The sequence below is a fragment of the Stegostoma tigrinum genome, chromosome 12 (assembly GCF_030684315.1).
Source record: "Stegostoma tigrinum isolate sSteTig4 chromosome 12, sSteTig4.hap1, whole genome shotgun sequence".
NCBI lineage: Eukaryota > Metazoa > Chordata > Chondrichthyes > Orectolobiformes > Stegostomatidae > Stegostoma > Stegostoma tigrinum.
Window position 1 is genome coordinate 74495836 of NC_081365.1, and position 27669 is coordinate 74523504.

Below are 27669 nucleotides of genomic sequence, written 5' to 3' on the forward strand. Positions count from 1 at the left end.
TTTTCAGTTACTTAACAACAATAATACAAACACAAATAATCATCATGTTTATGTGACACTTACCATTGCTGCCATCAGATTTCTCTTCCGACTGGCCTGCACAAGATAAAAACAGAAGTACTTCTGTGATAATTCTGTACGACAGAAAAAGTCCAAATGAAATTTCTAAAATGCAAAGGAAATATCTGTATGTAAATATAGCAATTCAGATTGCAACCATTTTAGAAATTCTGGAGATTTTATTTTAACACAAAGACAGACCTTTAAAAGAATAATAGTTAAAATATCAAATGCAACGCTTTTCATAAGCATAACCTGCCTCAAATTTCTCCAAAAGCAATGTATGAACTGCCCCAATCCCAATTTCTGCCAAACACTGATGCAACAGATCCCAGGTGCTCCTTATTTTTTTAAGGCACTTTTATTCTCAGGAAGTCAGTCTAACCAGTAAGCGTTGACACTTGAACCAACATCTGGTGCAAATGAATCCAAGGTGACGTGACGGAGTTCAACCTAGCAATGAAGGAAGAGCACTGATATATGTCAAAGCTGAGATGATACATGACTTTGTAGGGAATGCAGCAGTGTTAAAGATTCAGGAAAAGCTGCCATGGTGGCCTGCTGCAGAAATTCCATACAGCAGCTGTGGATCACAGGTGGTGGAAGGGGTGGAATGGATGTTTGGGAGTTGTGGACCAAATTGCAATCAAATGGATTGTTGGTTGCTGCTGAATTTCTAGTGCTGGAACAATAGCACCTATCCAGGCAAGCAGAAAATATTCCGTTAAACTTCTAACACATGCTTTGATGGTGGTGGAAGGGCTTTGGGAAGACCAGAGCTGTGTCACTCCTGCCAAATATGTAGTCTGATCTGCTCCAGCAGCCGCAGTATTTATTAGCTGGTCCAATTTCTGCACAATGTTGAATTTCAGGATGTTAGTGGTGAGAGTTTTGGAGTTCAGCCATTCTCTTATTGAAGATAATCATTGTTTGGCCATCAGGTGAAATGAATATTACTTCCTATTTATCTGTCCAAGTGTGGCACTGCTGAGCAGATCGTGCTGCAACTGAATATAGGCCTTTGGCATTACCAAAGTATTTACCAAAGTATTAATCAAAGATTTGCATTTGGCTTTTGGGTAATGGAGGTGATAGGACCCAAAAAGAAGTTGCAAAAGCTGGCATAAGGGCACTTTATCTGAATGCTCAGAGCATTCAAATCAAGGTGGATGAGTTGATGGCGCAAATCATGGCAAATGGGTATGACTTAGTGGCCATTACAGAGACATGGTTACAGGATGGTCATGACTGGGAGTTAAAAATCCAGCAGTATCAAACTGTTCGGAAGGTCAGACAGGAAGGTAAGAGAGGCGGTGGTGCTCTGATTTTTAAGGATGATGTCAGGGCGGTAGTGAGAGATGATGTAGGTTCTACTGAACAAAAGGTTGAATCCATTTGGCTGGAAATTAGGAAGAGCAGGGAGAAGAAGTCACTGATAGGTGTGGTCTATAGGCCACCAAATAGTGACATCGTGGTGGGGTGGGCAATAAACATAGAAATAGCTAAAGCAGTAAAAATGGTACAGCAATTATCATGGGGGATTTTAATCTACATATCAATTGGTCAAACCAGGTCGGTCATGGCAGCCTTGAGGAGGGGTTCATAGATGGCATCCAAGATAATTTCCTTGATCAATATCTCATGGAACTTACGAGGGAGCAAGCTATCCTAGATCTAGTCCTGTGTAATGATACAGGAATAATTAATGCTCTCACAGTTAGGGATCCACTTGGAAGGAGTGATTACAGTATGTTCGAATTTAAAATACAGATGGAGCGTAAGGAGGTTAAATCCAGTACCTATGTCCTGTGCTTAAACAAAGGAGTTTATGATGGGATGAGGAGGAGTTAGCTAAGGTGAAAAGGGAGAAAAAAAACTTGATGGTGGGTCAATTGAGGAACAGTGGAGGACTTTCACAACAATTTTTTCATTGTGCTCAGCAGGAGTATATTCCGGTAATAAGGAAGAACTGTAGGAAAAGAAATAGTCAGCCATGGATGTCTAAGGAAATAAAGGAAAGTATCAGATTAAAAACAAAATACATACAAAAAAGCAAAAATTAGCAGGAAACTAGCATACTGGGAAATCTTTAAAAGCCAACAGAAAGCCACAAAAAAAGTTATTAAGAAAAGTAAGATAGATTGAGTAAATTAGCTCAGAATATAAAAACAGGCAGCAAAAGTTTTGATAAGTATGTAAATTGTAAAACAGTGGTGAAGGTAAACCGTGGTCCTTTAGAGGATGAGAAGGCCAATTTAATAACCGGGAATGAGGAAATAGCCAAGACATTGAACAATTATTTTGTGTTGGTCTTCACAGTGGAATACACAAATAACATGCCGCAAACTGAAGGCAAGAGGTTATAGCAGGTGGGGAGCCGGAAACTATTAGCACTAAGGAGGCAGTGCTCGGCAAGCTAAAGGGGTTAAAGGTAGACAAGCCTCCTGGCCCTGATGAAATGCATCCCAGGGTACTAAAAGAGGTGATGGGGGAAATAGCAAATGCTCTAGTAATTATGCACCAAAATCCACTGGACTCTAGAAGATTCCTGCAGATTGAGAAACAGCCAATGTGACGCAGCTGTTTAAAAAAGGAAGTAGACAAAAAGCAGGTAACTCTCGGCCAGTTCGCCTCACTTCGGTCGTGGGGGAAATGCTTTGAACTATCATTAAGGAAGAAATAGGAAGATACCTGGATATAAATTGTCCCATTGGGAGCACCCAGCATGGGTTCATGAAGGGTAGGTCATGTTTAACTAATCTGGTGGAATTCTTTGAGGACATTACTTTCATGGTGGACAATGGGGAACCTGTGGATGTAGTGTATCTGGATTTCCAGAAGACATTTGATAAGGTGCCACACCAAAGGCTGCTGCATAAGATAAAGTTGCACGGTATTACAGGTAATGTATTGGCATGGATAGCGATTGGTTGACCAGTAGAAAGCAAAGAGTGGGGGTAAATAGGTGTTTTTCTGGTTGGCAGTCAGTGGCTAGTGGTGTGCCTCAGGGATCAGTGTTGGGACTGCATTGTTTACAATTTACATAGATGATTTGTAGTTGGGGACTAAGTGTGGTGTGTCAAAATTTGCAGATGACACTAAGATGAGTGGTAAAGCGAAGTCTGTTAAGGGATATCGATAGTCAAGGTGAGAGGGCAAAGGTCTGGCAGATGGAGTACAATGTTGATAAGTGAGGTCATCCATTTTGGTAGGAATAACAATAAAATGGATGCAGCATGCTGCTGTTCAGAGGGACTTGGGTGTCCTTGTGCTTGAATCGCTAAAAGTAGGATTGCAAGTGCAGCAGGTAACTAAAAAGGCAAATGAAATTTTGTCTGCCATTGCTCGAGGGATGGAGTTTAAAAGCAGGGAGGCTTTGCTGCAGCTGTATTGGGTCATGGTGAGGCCACACCAGGAGTACTGTGTGCAGTTTTGGCCTCCTTATTTGAGAAGGGATTTACTAACACTGGAGGGGGTGCAGAGGGGATTCACTCGGTTGATTCCAGAGTTGACTGGGTTGGATTATGAGGAGAGACTGAGTAGGCTGGGATTATACTCCTTGGAATTCAGAAGAATGAGGGGAAATCTTATAGAAACATATAAGATTATGAAGAGAATAGGGAAAGTGGAGGCAGGGAGGTTGTTTCCGCTAGCAGGTGAAACTAGGACCAGAGGGCATCGCCTCAAAATAAAGGGAAGCAGATGTAGGACTGAGGTCAGGAGGAATCTCTTCACCCAAAGGGTTGTGAATCTGTGAAATTCCCTGCCCAGTGAAGCAGTTGTAGCTACCTTGCTGAATGTGTTTAAGGCAAGGCTAGATAAATTTTTAAACAGTAAATGAATTAAGGGTATGGTGAGTGGGCAGGTAAGTGGAGCTGAGTCTCAAAAAGACCAGCCATGATCTTATTGAATGGCAGGGCAGGCTCGAGGATCCGGATGGCCTACTCCAGCTCCTAGTTCTTATGTTCTTATTATGGGTACGTGGCTTCTGAAGGAGTACCTCATTGTGCACATCTATCCCTGGTTATTTCTTCCACCAACCTTCTCAAATTTTCTCCATTTCTAACATTGGCACATTTGCACCTTAATTCAACTGACAGTTGATTTCCACGGTTACAGAAACCTGCTACATTCAGTTTCTGCCTCCATTATCTCCAAGTCAATCCACAAACCATATTCACCTCTCAGGTGGCTCAGCTACCCCCCGCCAAAAACCAATCACAGAGAAGGCCATTTCCGTCGTTTCCTTACATCATAAAATCTAAAAGCTGGGTCTACATCCAAACCCTACTTACTGCCGTAAACCCTTCGGGAAACCTCTCCCAAATTCACTAGAACCGAAGTCTCAAAAACCCAAGTGCCTAACCTTTAGCTCTCCAATCACCATGTTATTCCTACAAAGACTGATTTACTCCACTGCACCCTCAGTCTATGAAATCCCATTAAAACCAATACACTCTCTTAACCTGGTTGCCTCCCTTCAGTATGGCCATTACCGTATTCCCATAAGTCCAAAGGGTGCGGATAACTATCAACGCCCTGCTTACCTGCTAAAAAATATTTTCCATTCCAATATCACCCCTGGTTTCTTTCTCTACTCCAAACTGTCTTGTTAAACCACTCTCATAATTTCCTCAATCCTCATTGCCACCACGTGCCCTAGAATCATGCATTTTTGTCACCAAAATTGAAACAACGCCATCACCTGCCTTTGCTGTTTCTTTCCCTTCCTCAACAGGTCGCTGCTGTCCTTGCCCTGTCTTTCTCCAGTTTTCTCCCATATTTTTAAAAAAATCTTCATCTGTGGGATACGGGCGTCGGTGGCCAGCCAGCATTTATTGCCCATCCCCAGTTGCCCTTGAGAAGGTGGTGGTGAGCTGCCTTCTCGAACTGCTGCAGTCCACCTGTGGGCTGACCCACAATAATGTTGGGGAGAGAATTCCAGGATTCTGATCCAGCAACAGTGAAGGGACAGCGATGTATGGCTTAGAGAGGCACTTAAAGGTAGTGGTGTTCCCACATGTCTGCTAGTATATCCCTTATGTCATATTAACTTATCCACAAGACCTACTCTCATGTTTTTGTGGCCCAAATCCCACTAAATTACTTATTGCTAGTTTCCATTCCACATTGCTAGACTAGTAAACATTATTAACTTCCCTCTCATGTTCTGTCCCTTCTCTCTCAAATCTGCTGTCATCGTGTCACTTGTCAAAACTTTCACCCCTCCACCTTTGTAGGGGGGGCAATAGTTTACAATTTCCCCAAAAGTGCAGTCACCTCCTAAATGTTTAGCCCAGGACTGTTCTGAATCCCGACCAATTGCACAAGATCGGATCAAAATAATCAACGTCATTCTATGTGGCTCTACCAAGATATATTATTCCTTTTAATCCTGCCTGATTTTTGAAATAACTGACTGAAGTACAGAAGGATCTGACTGTCAAGATATATGAATCATTAAAAGTTAGCGTGCAGGAAAGCAAGTAATTAGGAAGGCAGGTGTAATACATTTTAAGCAGAAATTAATACAGAGGTAGGACAATTTGCTACAGTTGCTACACTTCTGAGGCCACATCTAGAATACAACAGTTTCCGTCTCCTTGTTTAAGGAATGTTAAGCAAATCCCAGGAGAGTTATCACTGGCATTGCCTTCACTTAAGCCTGTAAATCCACTGGCAGGTACCAATGTCAGCATCTTCCCCCAGCCTCTCCTAAGCCAATATCCCCAGTGTTGAAGCTTCGGTCATATGACCAGCTGCAATGGGCAGGGCAACATTGCCCACAAGCCCAACACAAGACTCCTGAACAATTGCTCTGCTCTGAACTCTGCAGTTGCTAAGTGATTACTAAGATGGCAGAGGAAATGTTACAAGAACACACTAAACAAATGCAACATCCCCAACGACACATGGGAATCACTTGCCCTAGAACACGTAAATTGGTGAAGCAGCATCCACAAAGGCCCAAAGGCAGCTGTCCAAAGGTATAATGCTAATGCTTCAAGTAAGATATATGCGAAGTCAGTGTCAGAAAGGGACCTTCATTTGTGATAAAATGCTGTTACATTTCCTGATCCTTTTCTTCCAACTATAGTCAATTCTTCCGTGCACAGTCACTCAACCTCTGGAGCCAAAATGATTTGTGGGCTCTCTCCAACAGCAAGTCCAGCACTGATAGATAAAGACAACACTATCAGTTTTCCTAAGATCATAGAATCCCCAGAGTTTGGAAGTAGGCCATTAAGCTCAGAGTCTGCACCTCCCCTCCAAACAGCATCCAACCCAGAACCACCGCCTACCTGTAATTCCCATGGCCAATCGGTGTAACCTGCACATCCTTGGACTGTGGGAGGGAACAGAAGCACACGGGAGGAAACCCATGTGGATACGAGGAAAATGCCCATGTGGAGTTTGCACAGTTCCCTGACGCTGGAATCAAACCTGAGTCCCTGGTAGTGGGAGGCAGAAATGCTGTCCACTGAGCCACCATGCCGCAAGATACAACTTCTAAAAATATGATATTAGAGTGAATACGTAACACAGTGAGAGTGCAAGAACAAATATGTCATCTGCAGATGTCCAGGTCCTTGGGGAGACCACATCTCAAGTACTACGTGCAGTTTTGGTCTCCTGACCAAGGAAAAGATATAAAACAATCGCAACAAAGGTTCACATGCAGATTCCTAGGATGGAAGATTTGTCACACGAGGAGAGATCGGGTCGACTGATTTGTATTCACAGAGGTTAAGAAGAATGAGAGGTGATCACATTGAAACATTAAAAATCTCTGACTGAGTTGGACCGACTGGTTGCAGGGATGATGTTTCCTGTAGCTGTGGGACCAGTGGTGTCAGGACATGAAATAGGCCTTCAAACTGAATTAAAAAGTATTGTTTTCATTCAGAGGGTGGTGAACTTTGTGGAATTCTCTATTACACAATATCATACAGGTCAAGTCACTGAATATATTTAAGAAAAAAAAAGATATATTCCAGAAGCTAAAGGTGTCAAATGGTATGGAGAGACAGGAGTAGGAAGCAGAGATGGAGGATCAGCTGTGATCATGTTAAATGGGCTGAATAGCTCTCTCCTGTTCCTGATCTCAATCTTTTAAAAATTATTGGCATATCATAACACGTTTGTGAGATTGAGCAAGGAGTTGCATTTAAACCACCTTGGGAACATAATCAGGTTTATTACTTGCAATACTACTGAACTGAGAGCAGCTTTTGCTATGAAGGTGACACAGGGAGGCAGCTTTTGAACATCAAAAATGTCGCACTTATAAATGCAAATCGTGACCAAGCTATATGAGGCGTGAGACTTAATAATAGCAGACTCTTGCTTCTAATCTATATTGCTTATAGGGGAAGAGGTAAAACAGGAATCTTGCTAAATGATAGACATCCTATGTGCTACATTGCAAAGTAAATGTCAAATTATGTTGGAGATAATGCTCCCACAATTTACAGTAATTTTTTCAATTCAGAAAGGAATTAACAGGGGTTTGGCATACATTGTGTTATTAGAGTGACTCAAAATTACATTCAAAAGTGAGATGCTGCACCCAATGCACAGGTCATCAATTAGCATTTTTACATGAAACAATACTACACGTTCTGATTTTGGAGCCAGAGTATAAATCAATGCTCTCAGTTTTCTATTAACTATTTCATTCAAGGAGGTGATCCTGATTTTGCAATTACAGGCACCCAAACTCACTAAATAGTTAGGTCTGTAGCATTAGGGGAATTGTCAAAGTAGTCTTGACAAGTAATTTTCCAAAATGTACTAAACTGATGTTGTTCAAGGATAATGTGTTTGTAAAAAGAAATTAGCTCTGATTCCCTTAGCTCTAAAAAATGTTTAGCACTGCACCATTTGACAATTTCAAGCACTGCTAAGTGCCCACATTAGCCCAGCACCTTAATTTGCTCTCTGTGAATGCTAGTTATCACACCTTCCCAACCCAAGCTGGCAAACCAACTCAAGTGAAAAGGAAGACAAAGTACACCAATTAAACAAAGCAATTCACAACAAACAGAAACATCAATACTAAACAAAACGTGCACTGAAAGAAATTCATCAGCTTCAACACTTAGATCAAAAGGAAAAGATCAAGGTGATAAGAAGAAGAAACGTTGAAGAGGAGAGAGATGTGAAGGAGACTGTAGAGGTTGAACTGATAAATGTAAAAGATTCTTTTGATAAATGATTTTTGAATATTTAAAAACATTTTAACCCAATATGTGAAGTTTATTTGGTTCAATTAAATAACTTCAACAACATTTAGGAATACTGAGTGTTAAAAATAACAAAAGGCAAAACACTGTAAAAGATGCAGATCAGATTTAAATTTGTGTATCCTAATGATCGCAGAAACAAATGAATGCTCAAATAATGAAATAAAATCATACAGAACAAATATCTTAATGCACTCATTTTCTACTTAAAGAAAATTATTAAATGTTACAACACAAATTTATATCCTTACAACAGCCCAACTACAACTATGGATTACAAAGAGCAGTAATTAGTGTTGCACAGACAAAACTGTTAACCAATTTACGCACTGAGATTCCACAAATATCAAAGGAAGTAATAAGCAGCTAATTAGTTTCTTGTGATGATAAGTTACTAGAAAGGGGTCAGGACACAAAAGCTCCTCATTCATCAAAATGGGATCTTCTCTACTTGTTTTATCAGAAAGACCTGCTGTTTCATTCTTCGTTTAAAAGGCATTTCTCTGACAACCCCCCAAGACATTGAGGATTCAAACTGAGGTTCTTGTGTCCATAATGGAACTTGAATCAATGATCATCTGACTTGGAGGCAAGAATGCTAGCAACTGAGATAAGCTGTAGTGGCTAAATTTGAAATTCACAGGCAGATTTTTCAACACCTTTATAAAGCATCGGAAATGCTAACCCTCCCCAACTCATTCAACCAACCACATACAATCCGTGGCAACAGAGATATATCTTGTTTTCCCTGGGTTTTAATGGTCTGTACCATGGAGCCTCAGGGAGGACACACTTAGACTTAGTTCTTCAGGTTCTGTGCAGGACTCTGAAAGGCTCTGCTACTGGCTCCAGTTCAACACAATCTCTTTCATTCCAGTCCAAGTGGCGTCTCACTCTTCAAGGCCCTTCTCCAAGGTACTTCACCAGGCCTCATTTGAATGGCAACCATTGTAACACCATCCGAGAGATCGAGAATATGCCCTGCCAATTTCAGACGTCTCTCTGCAATTATGTCCTGTCGGCCAGCTCTAGCCAATCCTGTGTAGCATTTCTTCATTGGCGACGCTACTGCCCCAAGTGCTGCCCAGGATTTTAACCAAGCAATGTTAGTGTAAGTTGTCCAACTTATACTACATCTTTATGGCTTTCTTCAACGTATCCCTGGCAGAGATTGAAGCTGGTTCTGCAACTGACATGTGGAGGCTTGGCTTCACGGACATGTTGATGATGTGAATGATTATACAGTGTGGAGTAACAATTTCCCATGATAGGAATGATACAGGAACACCAATGCTGCTTGCTGATTCCTGCATGGATACTGATCTCCAAGTCATCCTCCCTGATGTTGTTTCCTAGTTAGGGGAAGTGCAGACATCCTAGATGTTCTGCTGCCTAATTGTGTTTGGGGTGGAGGGGGAGAACACGCTTGCTGCTTCTGGACAAAACCAGAACTCTGCCAAATGCCGGTCCCTAGTCTGGTTGGAAAAGTGTCGAGGCAGGAGAAGTGACAAGCATCCTCACCTTAGAAGAATCCATCACCACTACACAAATGTCAGGATGTAGCCATGGCAGCAAACCTCAATAAAAGGAGGCACATCCGAAGATACAGGTATGAAAGGAATAGATGAAATCTGAAGGTAAGCTCAATCCTTGACAAGCCCAATCTTTGTTGGCATTGGAACGGTTGGGGGAAAACATATGAACACTTGAAACTCGCATACAATGCTACTGGCCAAGTGGTGTTAAGTAGAATTAGAATAGATGGATATGTGATGACAGGAGCAGATGTGATGGGTTGAAGGGCCTCGCCTCTTTCCACGCTGTAAAAACTCTGAAGTACAAACTTTATCCTCTGTTTCCATCAACTTATTTACATATATTGTTACAATTGTGATGGGAGGAATGTGCTAATAATCAAGCCCCATGACTTCAGTTGCACCATTTATATAAATGTATTGTTTCAACTTCAAGGATGGTCATGTCAAATTTGACCGGGTAGATGCAGTGATCATAAGATGGGTGACGGGCAAGGTCCGTTATGTAAGCCTGCTAGATGAACTACTGATAAATATAGAGTAACTGTGAATGGCATTAAAAAAGGGACAGAACACAAGAGAGGCCAGACAAAAAAAGGAGAAATGAAACAAAAAATGGAATGGTAGGGAGTCAAAGATATACCACGGCATAAAAAAACAATGAGAAGTATTAGATTTCCAGTTCAACATGACGTGTGATATGCAAAGCAGCTGTCCTCTAAACACAAGCACTACCGACATTTAATATAAAGTGCACATGAAGAGCATTTATGTGATAGTCTTGCTCCTCCCTTCAGAGTTTCAGCATCGATCTTTATGTACAGCCTGTCTGATGTGTCTACCATATGCTGATCACTGCAGCACAGCCTGACAATGGCTGTACATCTGGGATTTATTCCAGACAGACTGAAAATCCCCTTTAGTTTAGGGCAGTCTAATGTGACTGTTGTTAGTTATTTTATAGTTATAGCTCTATCTCCCCACCACTGTCACATCTACCACTTTCTCATGATTCTTGAGCCGACATTCTGTCTGAATGGAGGTGCGATGTGTTCCAAATTGTAAATCAGCCTCTTTGGGTCCTGCCACAACACTGCACCCTCTTTACTCATTCCATCGTCGTTCCTGACTAGGGATTCAGGTTGAAACAGACTACTTGCAATACTTTATTTCCTTCTGCCAAGATCCAAGTTGAATGCCTGACCCCTTACTTTCTCCGACACGAAAGATTCTACCTCCATTGCTAGGTGTTGCACAATTTTGGAAAAAAATCTAACACTTGGGTGCACTTTTTGCTAATATTTCTAGTCTCATGTTTCTACATCCACGTTTACAATGGAAACTACCTGCAACTGCTTGACATGCTGTAATTATTATCTCACCTCATGGGAAGGTGATGCATTGACAGCATAACTCATGTACTGAGGTACTTCCATTATGAAGGGATGAAGGAATTTATAATGAAATTATGTCAAAAAGATATATTGTACAGCTTAAAAAGTGGAACAGAATTATTTATTTGTAAATATCTAATTATTGCCTGCACTCGAAGACCACTTCACCTCCCTCTGACTTTTCTTGACCTATTAGGGAATGCTCTCAGTATCAAAATCAAAAATCTGCCAGCACTTTCCATCCCATTAAGCAATGGCAGTATTATCTAATTGGCTTTAATCATTAAGCTCTTTTTGTTATTCTGGAATAGAATCTAAATGGAATAGAATCTAAATGGAATAGAATCTAAATTCATCTCGAAATGGAGATGAATTACACAAACTGGAACTTATGTGAAGTAAACTAATGCTGGCTAGAATACTGATAACTAGTACCGCAGGCCTGCAGCAATTTGGGTGAGGAAGATGTACAATTCCTGATCCAATTTTGATGAGTCGTAATTTTTCTGTTCAACCCATAAAACAACTGGAACTTAAAAACTGCAAATGCTGTAAATCTGAAACTCAAGTTGTGAAAGAAGGGAAACTGGGCCTCAAAAGTTGAACTCTGTTTCCTGTCTACATATGCTGCCAGATCTGCTGAGGTTCTCCAGCTATTTCCGTTCTTGTTTCATAGTACCAACAAAACATCAGGTATATTTACATATTTTATGGTTCCCACCTGACGGTCCTTCAGTGAAAACTGACAGTGTCTGTCCTCCAACGCTCTGCATTGTGAATGGATGCTCCCGGGGTGCACTAATTGGTGCACCCTTCCCACTGGTATTTTGGATACTTGCAAGTTCTTCATTTAGAGTAAAGGAAACCTGATAAACAAAGGTAGCCAAGTTAGCTGCTACAATTTCACTGGGTAGTATCACCATTTAGAATGAAAACACAAAATATAACGGCAAAGATTTGATGCATGCATAACTTTAACAGAGGCAATATCAGGTTTTCTTAAATTACAAGATTCTGTATCGTTTTAACAAACTTGCAAGAAACAGACATTTACAAATCACCCAATACCTTGCGTTACTGCATAGGTTTCAGCCTCCAACAGTTGATTAAATAACTGATTGAACTGGACAAAATATTTACATTGGGGGAAAAAAGGAAAATGTATTTCAAAGCCAAAACGAAATGAAAGTTGAATAGTAATTAGAAAGACAGAAACTAAATATTGTCTGGAAACAAAACAACAGCAATAATAAAAATCCAACAAACGCAAACAACATCATTATCAATGTTGCTCTTGGTTGAACAGACTCAATGGCAGACTAAACAAGAGTTATATGGGGATAAAAGAAACAAGGAGTGCTGGAGAAATCTAACAGATCTGGGGAGAGAAGCAGAGTTAACATTGACTCCATAAAACTGTAAGAAATAGGAACAGCAGTAGGCATCTAATAGAATCATGGCCGATACTACATTCCTCATGTCCACTTTGCTGTGTTTCCCCGTAACTGTAATTCCCCTGGTGATCAAGAATCTATCTCAGCCTTAAATATATACTATTACGACATCCCCCCCATCCCCTGCAACAAGATGTTCCAAAAATCCTTCACCTTGTGAGAGAAGAAATTCCTCCTAATCTCAGTCTTCAATTGGTGCCCCTCTATTCTGAGACTATGCCCTCTGATCATAGACTCTCCTAGGAGGGGAAATATCCTCTCAGCATTTACCATCAAGTCCCTTAAAAATCCTTTACATTTCAATGAGATGTTCTCTTATTCTTCTAAACTCGTGAGTAGAGTCTCAACCTGTTTAGCCTTTGTTTGTGAGACAATCCCTCCACTCCGGGTAACATCCTAGTGAACTTTCTCTGAACTGCATCCAATAAAATGATATCTTTCCCAAAAGAAGGGGACTAAAACTGCTTACTGTACTCCAGGTTGGTGTCTGTAAACTGTTTGCATCTCTCTCGCAACCTGCCTTTCCAACTATTTTTGCGTCTGTAAAATCAGCTACAGTGCATTCTTCCAACTCATTAATCTATTGTGAACAGTTGCAGTCCCAGCACTTATCCCTGTGCCACTCCAATGGTCACAAGTCACCACTCTGAAGAAGAGGCCCTTATCCTCACTTGCTGTTTCCTATCAATTCTCTACCCAGGCCAATACAATACCTCCAACATCATGAGCTCTTATGACAACCTTTCGGGAAGGTACCTTGTCGAACACCTTCTGGAATCCAAGTACAACAGACCTACTGGTTCCCCTCTATTCAGTCTGGTTGAGACTTCCTAAAAAATACCCTTGCTAGTGATTTTCATATCCCACTAAAGAATAATTAAAACATGGAATAGTGGAAGAAGGTGCATCTGAAGTAAAAGAACAGTCTTTTTTTATTGAATGGGGATGGCAGGCAGACTCAAGTGGCTATTTCTGCTCCCATTTTTTAAACAGGTTTTAGGCCATTTTCCTGATTCGTTTGAAAGCTGAGAATTAGTTGGGAGGTGGAATGCAGGAAACACCAGATGAAAGATATTGCCTGGTATTTAGCAGTTTTTGAATAAGGCGAGTTTCTATTCTAGTGAAAGTAGACTTAAAGTATGTGTTAACTTGGGATTCAGATAAGTTTTTTTTAAACTCCGAGGGTTGTGAACATTTAGAATTCTCTACCATAGAGGGCTGCAGGACCTCAGTGTTTGAGTATGCTTAAGGTGGAGATTGGAAGATTTCTGATTACCTACAACATTAAGGGTTATTGGGATGAAGGGAATGAAAGGTAGGATAAATGATGAGCCATGATTGTATAGATAGTGGGCAGGCTTGAAGAACTGAATGCTTAACTCCTGTTCCTATTTCTCAATCAAAATCCACATTAACATTCCCGCGTAGAACGCATAAACATACAAAATTCAGTCCAATGCAAGTCACATGTAGATGCAATTTGTACAAGACCGCACACTTTTTACTAGTGATGAACAGGAAGAGACTGGTTTTAATTCACAAAAACTTGAAATAATCTAATGATGGCCAGAAGTCACGAGGTGAAAGTTCCAAATCCTCACACTTTAAATAATTACAAGCTTGACTGCTCCCTCCAACAAATCCACTACCAGTGGAGTTGGAAACACACAAATTATACAGCATCCTGCTGCTGCCATAGAATGGCATAGAAGTCAGAAGGTAATTACTTCTAAGGAACATTTAAAAGATATATAGAATTATAGAGATATTCAGCATGGAAACAGGCCCTTTGGTCCAACTCATTCATGCCAACCAAATATCTTAATCTAGTCCCATTTGCCAGTGTTTGACTCATATCCCTCTAAATCCTTCTTAGTCATGTACCCATCCAGACGTCTTTTAAATGTTGTAATTGTACCAGCCTTCACTAACACCTCTGACAGCTCATTCCATACAGATACCACTGTCTGCGTGAAAATGTTGGCCCTTAGGTGCCTTTTAAATCTTTCCTCTCTCACCTTATGACTATGCCATCTTGTTTTGGGCTCCCCTAACCTGGGGTAAAGACTTGAACTATTTACCTTATCCGTGCCCCTCATGATTTTATAAACCTCTATAAGGTCGCCCCTCAGCCTCCAACGCTCCAGAGAAAACAGCCCCGGCTTATTCAGCCTCACCCTGTAGCTCAAACCCTCCAACCCTGGCAATATCCTTATAATTTTTTTTTCTGAACCCTTGGTAGTTTCTCAACATTTTCCCTATACCAGGGAGGCCAGAATTGAATGCAGTATTCCAACAGCAGCCTCACCATTGCCTCGTACAGCTGCAACATGACCAACTCCTACACTCAATGCACTGACCAATAAACACAAGTATACCAAACACCTCCTTCACTATCCTGTCTACTTGCGACTCTACTTTCAAGGAACAATGAGCCTGTTCTCCAAAGTCTCTTTTGTTCAGCAACACTACCTCAGACCTTACCATTAGGTGTATAAGTCCTGTCCTGATTTGCCTTTCCAAAATGCATCACCTCATATTTTAAATTCAATTAAGCTCCATCTGCCAGTCCTTACTTGGAATGGGGAATGGCAAGATAGATGGTGGTTTCAACTGGGCCATTAAAGAATACATTAAATAGCTAACAGTAAATTGTATGCTCCTATAGTTGAGGTCAGCTTACCTCACAAACTTTTATTCGGTATATTGGACATTAAATTAGTCCAATGCACTTTAATTTTTTTGGTAGAAATTTCTCTTTAAAATTATAACATGTAGATAGTATGTTTTGTACTTTATTCTCCGAAGAAATTTTACATTCTAAGCAAAGAGAAAGTTGATAGATGTAAAGATTATGACAGGATTAGAAAACGTGGAAAAGAAAAGCTATTCCATCTGCTAACTGCACAAGCAGTAGGGAATACATAGTTAAGGTGGTTTCAATAACCCCGGATGGGGTATTGAGTACAAGAGTTGGCAGGTCGCGTGACAGTTGTCTAGGACTTTCGTTCGGCCACATTTGGAATACTGCGTACAGTTCTGGTCACCATATTACCAAAAGGATGTGAATACTTTGGAGAGGGTGCAGAGGAGGTTCACCAGAATGTTGCCTGGTATGGAGGGTGCTGGTTCTGAAGACAGGTTGAGTGGATTAGGATTATTTACATTGGAAAGATGGAGGTTGAGGGGGGACCTGATTGAGGTCTACAAAATCGTGAGAGGTATAGACAGGTGGATAGCAAGAAGCTTTCCCCCTGCCACAGTGGGGGACTCAATTACAAGGGGTCATGCTTTCAAGGTGAGAGGTGAAAAGTTTAAGGGAGATATGTGTGGAAAGTTCTCTACGCTGAGGGTGGTGAGTGCCTGGAATGTGTTGCCAGCAGAGATGGTAGAGGTGGGCACGATAGCAACATTTAAGATGTGTCTAGACAGATACTTAAATGGGCAGGGAGCAGAAGGATACAGATCCATGGAAAACAGATGACAAGTTTAGATAGAGGATCTGGATCAGCACAGGCTTGGAGGGCGAAAGAGCCTGTTCCTGTGCTCTTTGTTCTATTAATGTGGGTGGGCGAATATATAGGAGAACTTGCTTCGCAGAGCAAATGGTAATAATATGGAACTTTACAAGGGCAGTAAAAGCAGAGATTATCAATGATTTCAACTGGAAATTGGATGAGCATGAAAGAAGTAAATGAGCAGGTCTATAGGGCCAGAGTCAGTGAACGGTACTGACAGGATTGTTCTACAGGGAGACAGAACAGACTCAATGGACCAAATATCTTCCTCCTGTGCTGTAGTCATTCTAGGATCTCATGGCTCCATAATGAGATATAAAGCCATATATTGAAATCTCAAAGCAACAACCTCGAGAGACCATTCTGCTTCCTTGTCCTGATTCCTCTCTCAAAAACATATTTAGCTTCTGTTTCCAACGTCAAAGACTCCAGTCACACAATTATACAAGTCATCTGCAGCCTAGCAACCTGGCTTTCACACAGGCAAATAAAATCATCAATGATTAATCTGGTAGCTTTTAATATTTCAGCCTGACGACTGATACGAATTCAGACTTGAGAAGGTAGGGATTCGTTTAGTAGAACTGAGAAGATTAAGGCACACCATGACAGAGGTTTTGGTTATTAAGGACTAAAAGATAACTAACAGGCTACCGCCATGATTCAGAAAAATAAAAAAGGTACAAATTTGTGACTGCAAAAAAAATTAAGCATGTTTCCACCGTCTTTGCATAGACAGTAGATAGAATATAGAATTCTCAGCCATAAAAATAGTTCAGAATCTATAAATTCTATCAAATGATGATGAAATATTTCATGAAAATATGCTGGGAGTCAACTGGAAGATCTGAAAATTGACGGGATAATGCAAGTTGAGAAATAAATGAGTAAACGTGGTTAGCAGAAGGCCCACACTGGGTACTTCATTTGGTACAAAGATGAAAAGATGGTGAAGTTTATGTTTGTTACATTTCAGTTCTAAATTGAAGCCATTGTGGTTTGCTGTTTTTAAGGTCTACTGATTTGATCCACTGAATCAAACATCAGTCCACATAAACATCTGCTTTTAATACAAGTAGGTTCTTCGGATTCTGGGACATACTGTAAACAGGACAGCCAAACATTTTTATGCTCTCATTTCTGTTCAAATTTAGTTCAAGAAAACAGTAGCGCAATTCAAGAGTTGTTTAAAGGATTCAGATTTCACACTTATCCCCATTCAATTTCATGTAATTTAAAATATACAGCTGTGCAATACTGAGCTGGTTACAATCTGCAAAACATTCTATATAATTTTTAAAAGGGTGCTGTTAACTTATGAAACAATTGCTACCTGAGTAAACAAATTACATAACATGTAGGGGTGAAAACTATAAGTTGCCCCTTCACCCAAGGTGCTAGCTCGGGTCTGAAAGAAGTCAGGCCTGATATTTCCATCCAAGGCAAGGGCGTTATATATTTAAATTCAGTTGATTGCAATGGTGTGCAACTTCATACTTTCACAAGTGCATGGAGATGACAGAATTTAAGGGCATTATTAAAAAACAATTGGGAGTATAAAAAGGTGGAGTAAATAGTTCAAGCATGACAAGAAAAACAGGCACTTTAAGCTAAATACATATTCTTTCCACTATTAAGATTCCTCTTGCTTTCTGGTGCGCTGACTTATTTTTTTTAAGGCATTTCTCCTTCTCGCTGTCACATCCGTAATTAATCTCTTTCTCGGCCATATTCTCAATCTAGTATCTCAAACAAATTAAATCATTTGTTACCCTGTTCAGGATTTACCAAGCATTTTTTCCCCAGCTCATTAATTTAGGTTTGAATTTAATAAGTTATGTTACACCAACCAGTAAATACATTCTGAAGTTATCTTAAGATGATATAAAATTCAACAGTTTAAACCAGTGCCCAGGGATCTAGAAATATCAAACAAATATATTCTCCTGTATAAGATTCCAAACAATCATATAATCTTCAGCATAATCATGGAGCAAAGTGGTTTGCTCTGGTTTCTTTTCATAATTGCATTTGGAAAATGCATCAATTTGTCAGCACACATATTTTCCACATGCAAAATCCTGGCAATGTCCACTGCCTTGACTTACCAAAATTTTGGCAATAGTTCTGCTTTACATTCAACTTTAAAAACTTCAAAGTTTGTACAATGGCAAATACAGTGTTGTTTTGAAGAATTTAACTTGGCTTAAACACAGGCTGTACTGGAGGAAAATAATCCTTAAAAGATGTAAGGTTGGAGCTGTGAATCATGTCTGGAGAAACTACAGCAAAACAACCAGAGGGACGGGTGAAGAGTCTTCTTTTTCACAAAGTTAGTTGTTGAGATGTAGATTTTTTTAAAAAAAATTCATTCATGGGATGTGGATTTCCTGACTTTGATGGCCATTGATCACCCATCCCTGGTTACACCCCCAAGGGGTGGTGGTGAGCTGCTTTCCCAAACTGCTGTCCCATTTGGTACAGGAACACCCACAATGCGGTTATGGAGAAATCTCCAGGATTCTGACCCAGCAACACTGAAGGGACAGCAACGTATTCCCAAATCAGGATGAAGAGTCGCTTGAAGGGGAACTTGCAGCTGGTGGTGTTCGCATGTATATGCTTCCCTTGGCCTTCTAGGTGATAGTGGTCATGGGTGTTAAAGGTGCCATCTAAGCAGCCTTATGAATTCCCGAATAATGTAAATAGTACATACTATGACTACTGTCAGTGATAGATGAAGTGAATGTTGAAAATGGCAACTGGGGTACCAGTTAAACAGTCAGCTTTGTACTGGATGGTGCCTAGTTTCTTGAGTGTTGTTGGAGCTGCATTCATCCAGGCAAGTGGGGAGCATTTCATCACACTTGTGACTTATGCCTTGTAGACGGGGGACAGCTTTGGGAAATCAGGAGATAAGTTACTCGCTGAAAGATTCCTGTAATTGTCTGAAAGACTGATGGGACTTTCAAAAGGGAATCAATAAAAAAAAAGAGAAAATTTTTCAGGCGCAGTAAAGGGTAATGGGACTGTTTGAATAGCCTTTCAGAACTGACAGAAACATAATCAGACAAGTGCAAAAACAGAAGTCGCTGAACAGCTCAGCAGGCCTGGCAGCATCTGAGAAGAAAAAAATCAGAGTTAATGTTTTGGGTCCAGTGACCTTCCTCGGATGGGAGCTAGGAATATGTCAGTTTATATGCAGAAGGTGGGGAAGGGAAGGGGGTAAGGGAATGATGTGCAGGGATAGAGCCCAAAGAGAGAGAACAATTAGACAGACAAAGGAGTTGATAATGATCTGGCTAGGAGGGTGAATAGCCATTAATGGAGAATGTTAGTGGCTAACAATAGGCAGTATGTAATGGCAGGGTATGCGATAACAAGACCTGGTGCGTGGGGTAGGGGTCTAGGACACGGGAGGGTTCAGGCCCTAAAATTTTTAAACTCGATATCAAGTCCGGAGGACTGCAAGGTCCCCATGTGGAAAATGAGATGTTGTTCTTCCAGCTTGCGCTGAGCTTCACTGGAACACTGCAGCAAGCCTGAGACAGAGATGATGGCCAGGGAGCAGGGTGGTACGTTAAAGTGGCAGGCAACAGGTAGCTCAGGATCTTTTTTGCGAGCAGAATGTAGATGTTCTGCAAAGCAGTCACCCAGTCTATGCTTTCCCCAATGTAGAGGAGACCACATTGTTAGCAGTGAATGCAGTAGACTAGATTCTGTGAAGTGTTGCTTCACCTGGAAGGTATGTTTGGGCCCTTAGATACTGGGGAAGGAGGAGGTAAGTGTGCAGGTGTTGCAGCTTCACCGGTTATGGAAGCTGCCGTAGGGTTGAGGGGAGGAGTTGGGGGTGAAGGTGATGTGGACTAGGGTTTCCCAGAGGGAACAGTCCCTGCGGAAAGCAGACAAGGGAGGGGAGGGGAATGTGTGTCTGGTGGTGGCATCTTGCTGGAAGTGGTGGAAATGGCGGCTGATGATTGTCTGGATGTGGATGCTGGTGGGATGGTAGGGGAGGACAAGGGGAACCCTATCGCTGTTACGGGAGGGAAGAGACAGGGTGAGGGTAGAAGTGCGGGAGATGGGTCTGACCTGGTTGAGGGCCCTGTCGATAATGGTGCTGGGGAATCCTCGGTTGAGGAAGAAAGTGGTTATCTCAGTGAATCCCTTGTCAAAGCTGGCCTCATTGGAACTTACACGATGGAGACTGAGACTTAGCTACAAAAGTGGAAGTGGTATGACTGGACTACTTCAGCTGCTAATAGATGTAAAAATAGTCTAATTTTGAACATTTGCTCCTCATTTTGAGAGTTTGGGCCAAAAATCTAGAATCTAAGGCTTGTGATATAACATATCAGACTAGCAGAAAAATATGTTTTCTTCTACTATTCAGGGCTTGGCTTTTACCCGTCTGCGCTTCCCTCTGGGCAAGCCATAATTTTTTTAACAGAGAGGATGGACAGGCAACAGGTCAGGTTTCAACATAAAATACTTCCTTAGATTTGGCTTCACTCAAACTTTTGCATAACCAACAGCACACTGCCTTTATAGAGAGATCTGGATGTAACAAAATATCCTAATGTAGTTTGTAGGAGAAGTTTATCACTGAACTACATAAAAAGATATTAGGATGTGACAAAAGCTAGGTTATAGATGTGTGGTTTAAGGCAACAGAGATGGAGAAACGCAGGGAGGGAACTGACAGCTGAGGGCCCAGACAGAGGACACCCCTGGCACCAATGGAGAAATGAAGAGTTGGGGTACACAAAAAAGAGAATTGGAGGAGATCATGTAGGGTTAGAAGGAAATAGCAAGATAGGGAGAATCATAGCCGAGTTTGGCAATTATGGAAACAGACCACAAGATACCAAGTAATTCTTGTCTTTTCTACAAGGCATAAAAACCTACCTACAAAAGTTCAAACCTCTGCACCAAAACCAGTTTTACTTGCGTAAGATGGACAAATGAATAGTAATCAGTATAAGTGAAATATACATATTCTTCCATTCTACCCAATATGTAATACTTGCCCGTGAGAACCAGAAGCAGAAGTAGGCCATTCAGGCCCTCAACCCTGCTCCGCCATTTAATAGGATCATGACTGATTTAATCTTGGGCTCAGCTCCATTTTCCTGCCCACTGTCCATAACCCTTGAACACGTAACAAATTAAACATCTATCCGCCCATTAAATCTACTCGATATCCCAGCATCTACCCCACTCTGAAGTGGTGAATTCCACAGATTCATGAACGTTTGAGAGAAGTAATTTCTCCTCATCTTGGTCTTAAACCTGCTACCCCTCAATCTAAAAGTATGACCTCTCATTCGAGACTGCCTCACAAGGGGAAACTCCTCTCCACATCTACTGTGTCAATCCCCTTGAGCATCTTACACACTTCAATTTGATCTCCTCTCATTCTTTTTAACTCCAGACAATATCGGCCTAAACTGCTCAATCTTTCTTCAGAAGACAAACCCCTCATCTCTGGAATCAATCTAGCAAACCTCCTCTGAACAGCCTCTAATACAACTACATCCCTCAAGTAAGGGTGCCAGAATTGTACACAATCCTCCAGGTCTCACTAATGCTTTGTACAGTTGCAGCAACACTTCCCCACTTTTATACTCTATTTCTTTAGTAAGAAATGTCAAAGTGTGAGATCAGCTACAACCTCACTGAATGACCTACTTCTCCTATGCCTTATGGATGAGAATTTTAAAAATTTTGTTGGAGTGACAGCCAATTTAGATTAGCAAGTGCAGGAGCAGGTGATCAGGACTTGTTGTGGGCAGGGTTTTGGAAGAGCTATAGTTTGTATAATTCTGTGAGGGAAGCCTCTGCCCACAAATTACTAAGCCAAAAACAGGACCTGTCCTCCTCTATAGAGGCCTGTCAATCAAACCTAACAACAAATACATGAGATCAAACAGGCAATCATTATCACAGAGTGTGGGCACATTGAACAGATTGATTCAAGGCAACCACCTTTGGGTGATTAAAAGTTTAGGCTTTTGACAACTATTTTGTGAGGCTACAGATCTACAGATCTTAAGACAATTGATCTGTTCTGAACTGATGGATACCTTTAGTAAAAGTGATCTGTTACTGACCCTTTGTCTTAACTCTACATACTGTAAAAAGGTACAAAGTTGTAAATAAAAAAGTCAATTCTTACATTGTCAACCAAGTCCCTAGCCTAACAATCCCATTGTTCCTTCACCATTTGTTCACGTACACAGAGGAGCCTGAAGGAGGCCCTGAACGGATTATTCTTTGCTCACTGTGGCCTGTGTTTTGGTCTTCACTCATTAAGTGTCATCAAAACAGACAACAAAAAGAACAATTCTGCTTACCACCCACAGGCAGTCACTAAAATGGTTCAAGAAGGCATTTCACCACCAAAGGAGCACAGAGTATTAGATGAAATGTACAACACAGAGTGAGGACATTTGGCCTAACTAGTTTGGAGTGTTTATATTCCATAGGTCCCCTCCCATTCACTTACCACTTTTAACCCTATCAGCATTACCTTTACTCTACCTTACTCATATAGCTTTATTCCGAAAGCTGCTTACCTCAAATGCTTCCTGTTGAATCCAGGTTCACATTCTAACCGCTATAACCTCAAAGTTCAAGATATTTCATGTCTCCAGTAAACCCTTTAGATACTATTTTGTATTTGTAGCCCCCTATTTCACACTCTCCCATAAGTGTTACACATCCTCTTCACACGTATCCTGTCTAACCCACTCATTCTGAAGACCTTAATGAGGTCACCTATAAGTCTTATTTTCAAAAGAAAAAGAAAAACCCAGTCAGTTTAATCTGAAAAGGAAATCTTCTCAATCTGATGTCAGAACATCAAACAACAATATAATGCAGGAAGCAAATTCTACATTTAGCTTTACATTCCATTTAAGCCTGCAAATAAAACTGTCAGGAACAATTTTTTCTAAAACGTTCAGCAATTAGTAAGAAACGATCTCCTCTCAAGATCTGACATTTAGATAGTAATGCAAAGATCTACTATTAATATTTCCAATATCATTCATGATGATCACAATGAGTCATAATGATGCTCATTTGTACCAGAAACACTTAATCAAGCCATCTACAGTATATACCAGCAGATGCTAATCCCATAGCATTACTCATGACAAGATAGGTGTCAAGTGTTGTGAAAGGGCTGAGGCATAAAATGCAAAGAACAATACTTTACAATCCAGGTTAAGTTTTAAGGTCATAAGCTTTCAGCAGTTGTTGAACAAACATTACAGGAGTTTGTTCTTAAATAGAACGGCTATTCAGGCTGTGCAGGACACTCCTGGGTTTATCCCATCATGCCACTCCACCAGGTGTAAGAGATAAATCTGCTGTTTTTGAACAGTACACAAATCTGGGGGTGACAGATAGGAGATAGCTGGCAAAAATACCTTTCAATTGTATTTCCTTCCTTGCATTCTCTTACCTCAGTTTTTCCTTGATTCCTGTTAAATAGAAAGAGGAAGCAGATTAGTTTCATGCTCACCACTTTACCATTTAAAAACCACATTTGTCAGCCTCTGACAGCTACTCTGGTGACAGAATAAAGGTCACTTACTTGGCTATCCTTATTTTTCCGACTTCACCTCTTCCTGTTGCTTTAGCCCATTGCTGAGAAAGGTATTTGGGGACCTACAGACATGTGTAATACAAACAGTTATTTACGGTAAGCATGAAGGCCAAAAATAAAACACAGTTTGCTTATGTAATAGCCAGCATTATCATTTTTGTTAATTTTTTCTGAGGAGTGATAGCTCAAAGTAGGGAATCAGATTCTCCTGCAGAGCCCAGTGCAGGTGAAAAAGTGAGCACAAGGGAGAGTGGGAAAGCTGGGCTGCACAAAAGAGAAAATAAAAATGTGTCAGTACAGGAAGTCAAACTTCAAAAACTGACCAGACGCTGCATATGGAGCTATTTCAGATTGCAAAGAGGAGCACTTTGGTAAACAAAAAAATCATATTTTATTATTTTAAAGGACATGATGAACAGGGGTAATATACCCCCAGTGATTCTTTGTGCAGAGATTCACTTTAGGACCTCAAAGAAATTGATGTCTGACATCTACACATAACATATTATGGATTTTTCTGGATTATAAAATCTGTCCAGACTGTGTCCCAACAGTCATAAGAATTTAAAATATTTGAATTAACATTTTTGATAATACAAACTCTCAATAAAGCAACTAGCTAACGACCAGGTTTTTCAATTATAATCACTGTATGAAAAACACTTCATAACTAATCAGTTAAATAACATTTAGTGCATCAAGCGTGAGTTCTATAAATTAATGCTGTACAAATAAGATGGATATGAACTGTTCAAAAGATTTTAGAATATACCAACAAGGCCTGTCATACTCTGCTTTGAACAGTGTTTTACAAAAGGAGGTGAGTAATGAAGAGACAGGGATTCTAACAGTTAGCAATGAAAGAGGGATATCCTAAGTTTTAACACATCTGTTAAACTACCCTAAGATGTGGCAGACCCAAAACAGTGGCTCCATAGCTCAGCAGCATACAGGTTGCGTTGCTGACTCACCAACACTCAGGAGAAGAGGAAATTGGAGTGCTAAGTTATTGCAGTATTGTCATGGGGTTCCTGCTTTCAATGGTATTTCAGCAAGGGTCTGCCTTTGAAGACAGAGAAGGTGAATGGGATTACCAAACTGGGCCAACTCAAAAGAAACCCGAGAGATATTTTCACAAGGACGGAGAAAAGAGTATTTGTATTTTAGGTATAGACAGTGAATACTTGAGTAAAGGAGACAGGAATGATTGGCAACCTAGCTATGTGAGGCCCTTTGAGGAAGTATGATCATAATGTTATATAGAATTCTTTACTTAGATGGAAGGTGTAGTAGGTGACTCAGATTCGGATCCTGAATCCAAATGAGGTTAGGGTGGTATGAGGTGCGAACTGGCTATGATAAATCAAGGAATGTTACTTAAAGGGATGATGGTGGATAAGCAATGGCAAATATTAAAACAGCACATGGGTGAACTGTCACAACTGTACACTCCTGTCCGGGACAAAAATAAAATGGGAAATGTGGCTCAACCATGGCTAATAAGCGAAATTAGGGATAGCATTAGATCCAAAGAAGGGGCATACAAATTAATCAAAAAAGTAGATGCGTGGATTGGGGGGAAGTTTAGATTTCAGCAAAGATGGATAGAGGGATTGATTAAGGGGGAGAATGGGGTTTGAGAGTAAGCTTGTGGGGAACATGCAAACTAAATATAAAAGCTTCTATAGGTGCATGAAGAGGAAAGGAGGTGGGAAGCCAAATGTACCCCTTACGGTCAGAAACAGGATAATTTATAATGGGAAACAAAGAGATGGCAGACCAGTTAAATACATATAGTTCTGATCTCACAAAGATGGGCACAGATAATATCCCAAAAACGTTGGGAAACTTTAGTCAAAGGGAGCAACTGAACAAAACTAGTTTTAGTAGGGAAATCGTGTTGGGGAAATTGATAGGATTAAAGGCAGATAAATCCCCAAGGCCTGATAATTTACATCCCACACAGTACTTAATGAAGTGGTCCTGGGAATAGTGGGTGCATTGATGGTCATCTTTCAAGATTGTTTAGACTCTGTGGAACAGTTTCTATATGTTAGAAGGTAGTTAACTGTGACCCTGTTAGTTTAAAAAGGCGATTGAGAGAAAACAGAGAATTATAGGCCATTAGGCTAAATATTGGTAGTGGGGAAAATACTGTTATCCTTCTAAGATTTAGAGCAGAGCAACTGGAAAACAGAGGCCAGATTGGGCAGAGTCAGCATGAATTATGAAAAGAAAATCAGTTGCTAAGGGGAAGAGTGTGGATGGGCTTACTTGGACTTTCAGAAGGCTTTCAATAGATGTACCTAAGAGATTAGCATGCAAAATGAAAGTGCGAGGGATTAAGGGTAGTTTAGATTAGAAAAGATTCCCTACAGTGCGGAAACAGGCCCTTCAGCCCAACAAGTCCATACCGCCCCTTGAAGCATCCCACCCAGACCCATTCTCCTACAACCCACACACCCCTGAACACTATGGGCAATTTAGCATCACCGATCCACCTAGCCTGCACATCTTTGGATTGTGGGAGGAAACCGGAGCACCCGGAGGAAACCCATGCAGACACGGGGAGAATGTACAAACTCCACACAGACAGTTGCCCAAGGCTGGAATTGAACCCAGGTCCCTGGCGCTATGAGGCTGCAGTGCTAGCCACTGAGCCATACTGACATGGGAATGGAGAACTGTTTGGCAGGAAACAGTCAGAATAAATGGGTGTTTTACCCAAAAAGCAGGCAGTAAGTAGGGAGGTGCTGCAACAGTCAGTGCTTGGGCCCCAGCTATTCCCAACATATATTAATACTTTAGAGAAGGGAACTAAATGTAATATCTCCAAGTTTGTAGATCACACAGGACAGGTGGGAGGGCGAGCTGTGAGGACAACACAGAGATGCTTCAGTGTGATTTGGACAAGTGGAGTGAATGGGCAAATTCAAGGCAGGTGAAGTATAATGTGGAAAAAGCGAGGGTAACATTTTGATAAACAAAAACAAGGCCGCAGATTATTATCTTAATGGTGATAGGTTGGGAAACACGAAGTTATGTTGAGACCTCAGTGTCCTAGTGCACTAACTGCTGAAGGAAAGCATGCAAACAGTGACGGCAGCACATAGTATGTTGGCCTTCATAGTGACAGGGTTTGAGTACAGGAGCAGGGATGTCCTGTTACGATTCTATATGGAGAGACCACACCGGGATCATTTTGTGGAGTTTGGGTCTCTGGCTTTGGAGGGGGTGCAATGCAAGTTTATGAGCCTATTCCTGGGATGGCAGGACTGATGCATTAAGAGAGACTGGATTGGTCAGGTTTACAAGCACTAGCAGTTTGAAGAATGAGGGGCATCTCAAAGAAACCTATAACATTCCAAGAGGAATATACAGGGTAAATGCAAGAAGGATGTTCCCAATGACCAGTGAGGTCACAGTTTAAAGATTCAGGATAGGCCATTTAGGACTGTGATGAAGGAAAATTTCTTTATTCAGAGAGTGGTGAACCTGTAGAATTCACTGCCACAAAAACTGGTGAAAGCCAAAATACTGAATGTTTTCGGGAATGAGTCAGATATGGTTCTTTTTGCTAAAGGGCTATCAAGGGATATGGGGAGAAAGCGGTTACAGGGTATGGAGTTGGATAATCAGTCATGATTCTATTGAATAGCGCAGCAGGCTCAAAGGGCTGAATGGCCTGCTCCTATTCTCTATGTTTTTAAAACACATGGCAGCATATGTGAATAATCATATATATGCATCTTCTTTACATTAAAAACAAATCGCGCTTTACATTCTTTCCAATGCGGACACAGGGGAGTGGCAGTGAAAGGTCGGTGGATATTTGTGAAAGGAATGCCCA

General features: G+C 40.9%; 1 protein-coding gene across 1 annotated transcript in view; it reads right to left on the reverse strand.

Moving 5' to 3' along the window:
* Window positions 1-25831, reverse strand: part of gtf2f2a (general transcription factor IIF, polypeptide 2a) — an 82063-nt gene extending 56232 nt beyond the window's left edge. Inside the window, exons 1-5 of the mRNA XM_059650002.1 lie at window positions 25775-25831; window positions 23808-23881; window positions 23676-23694; window positions 11957-12101; window positions 64-96 (exon numbers count right to left, since the gene is read on the reverse strand). Coding sequence (XP_059505985.1) covers window positions 64-96; window positions 11957-12101; window positions 23676-23694; window positions 23808-23881; window positions 25775-25831 — 328 coding nt within the window. The remainder of the gene's footprint in view (window positions 1-63; window positions 97-11956; window positions 12102-23675; window positions 23695-23807; window positions 23882-25774) is intronic.
* Window positions 25832-27669: the final 1838 nt, after the last annotated feature.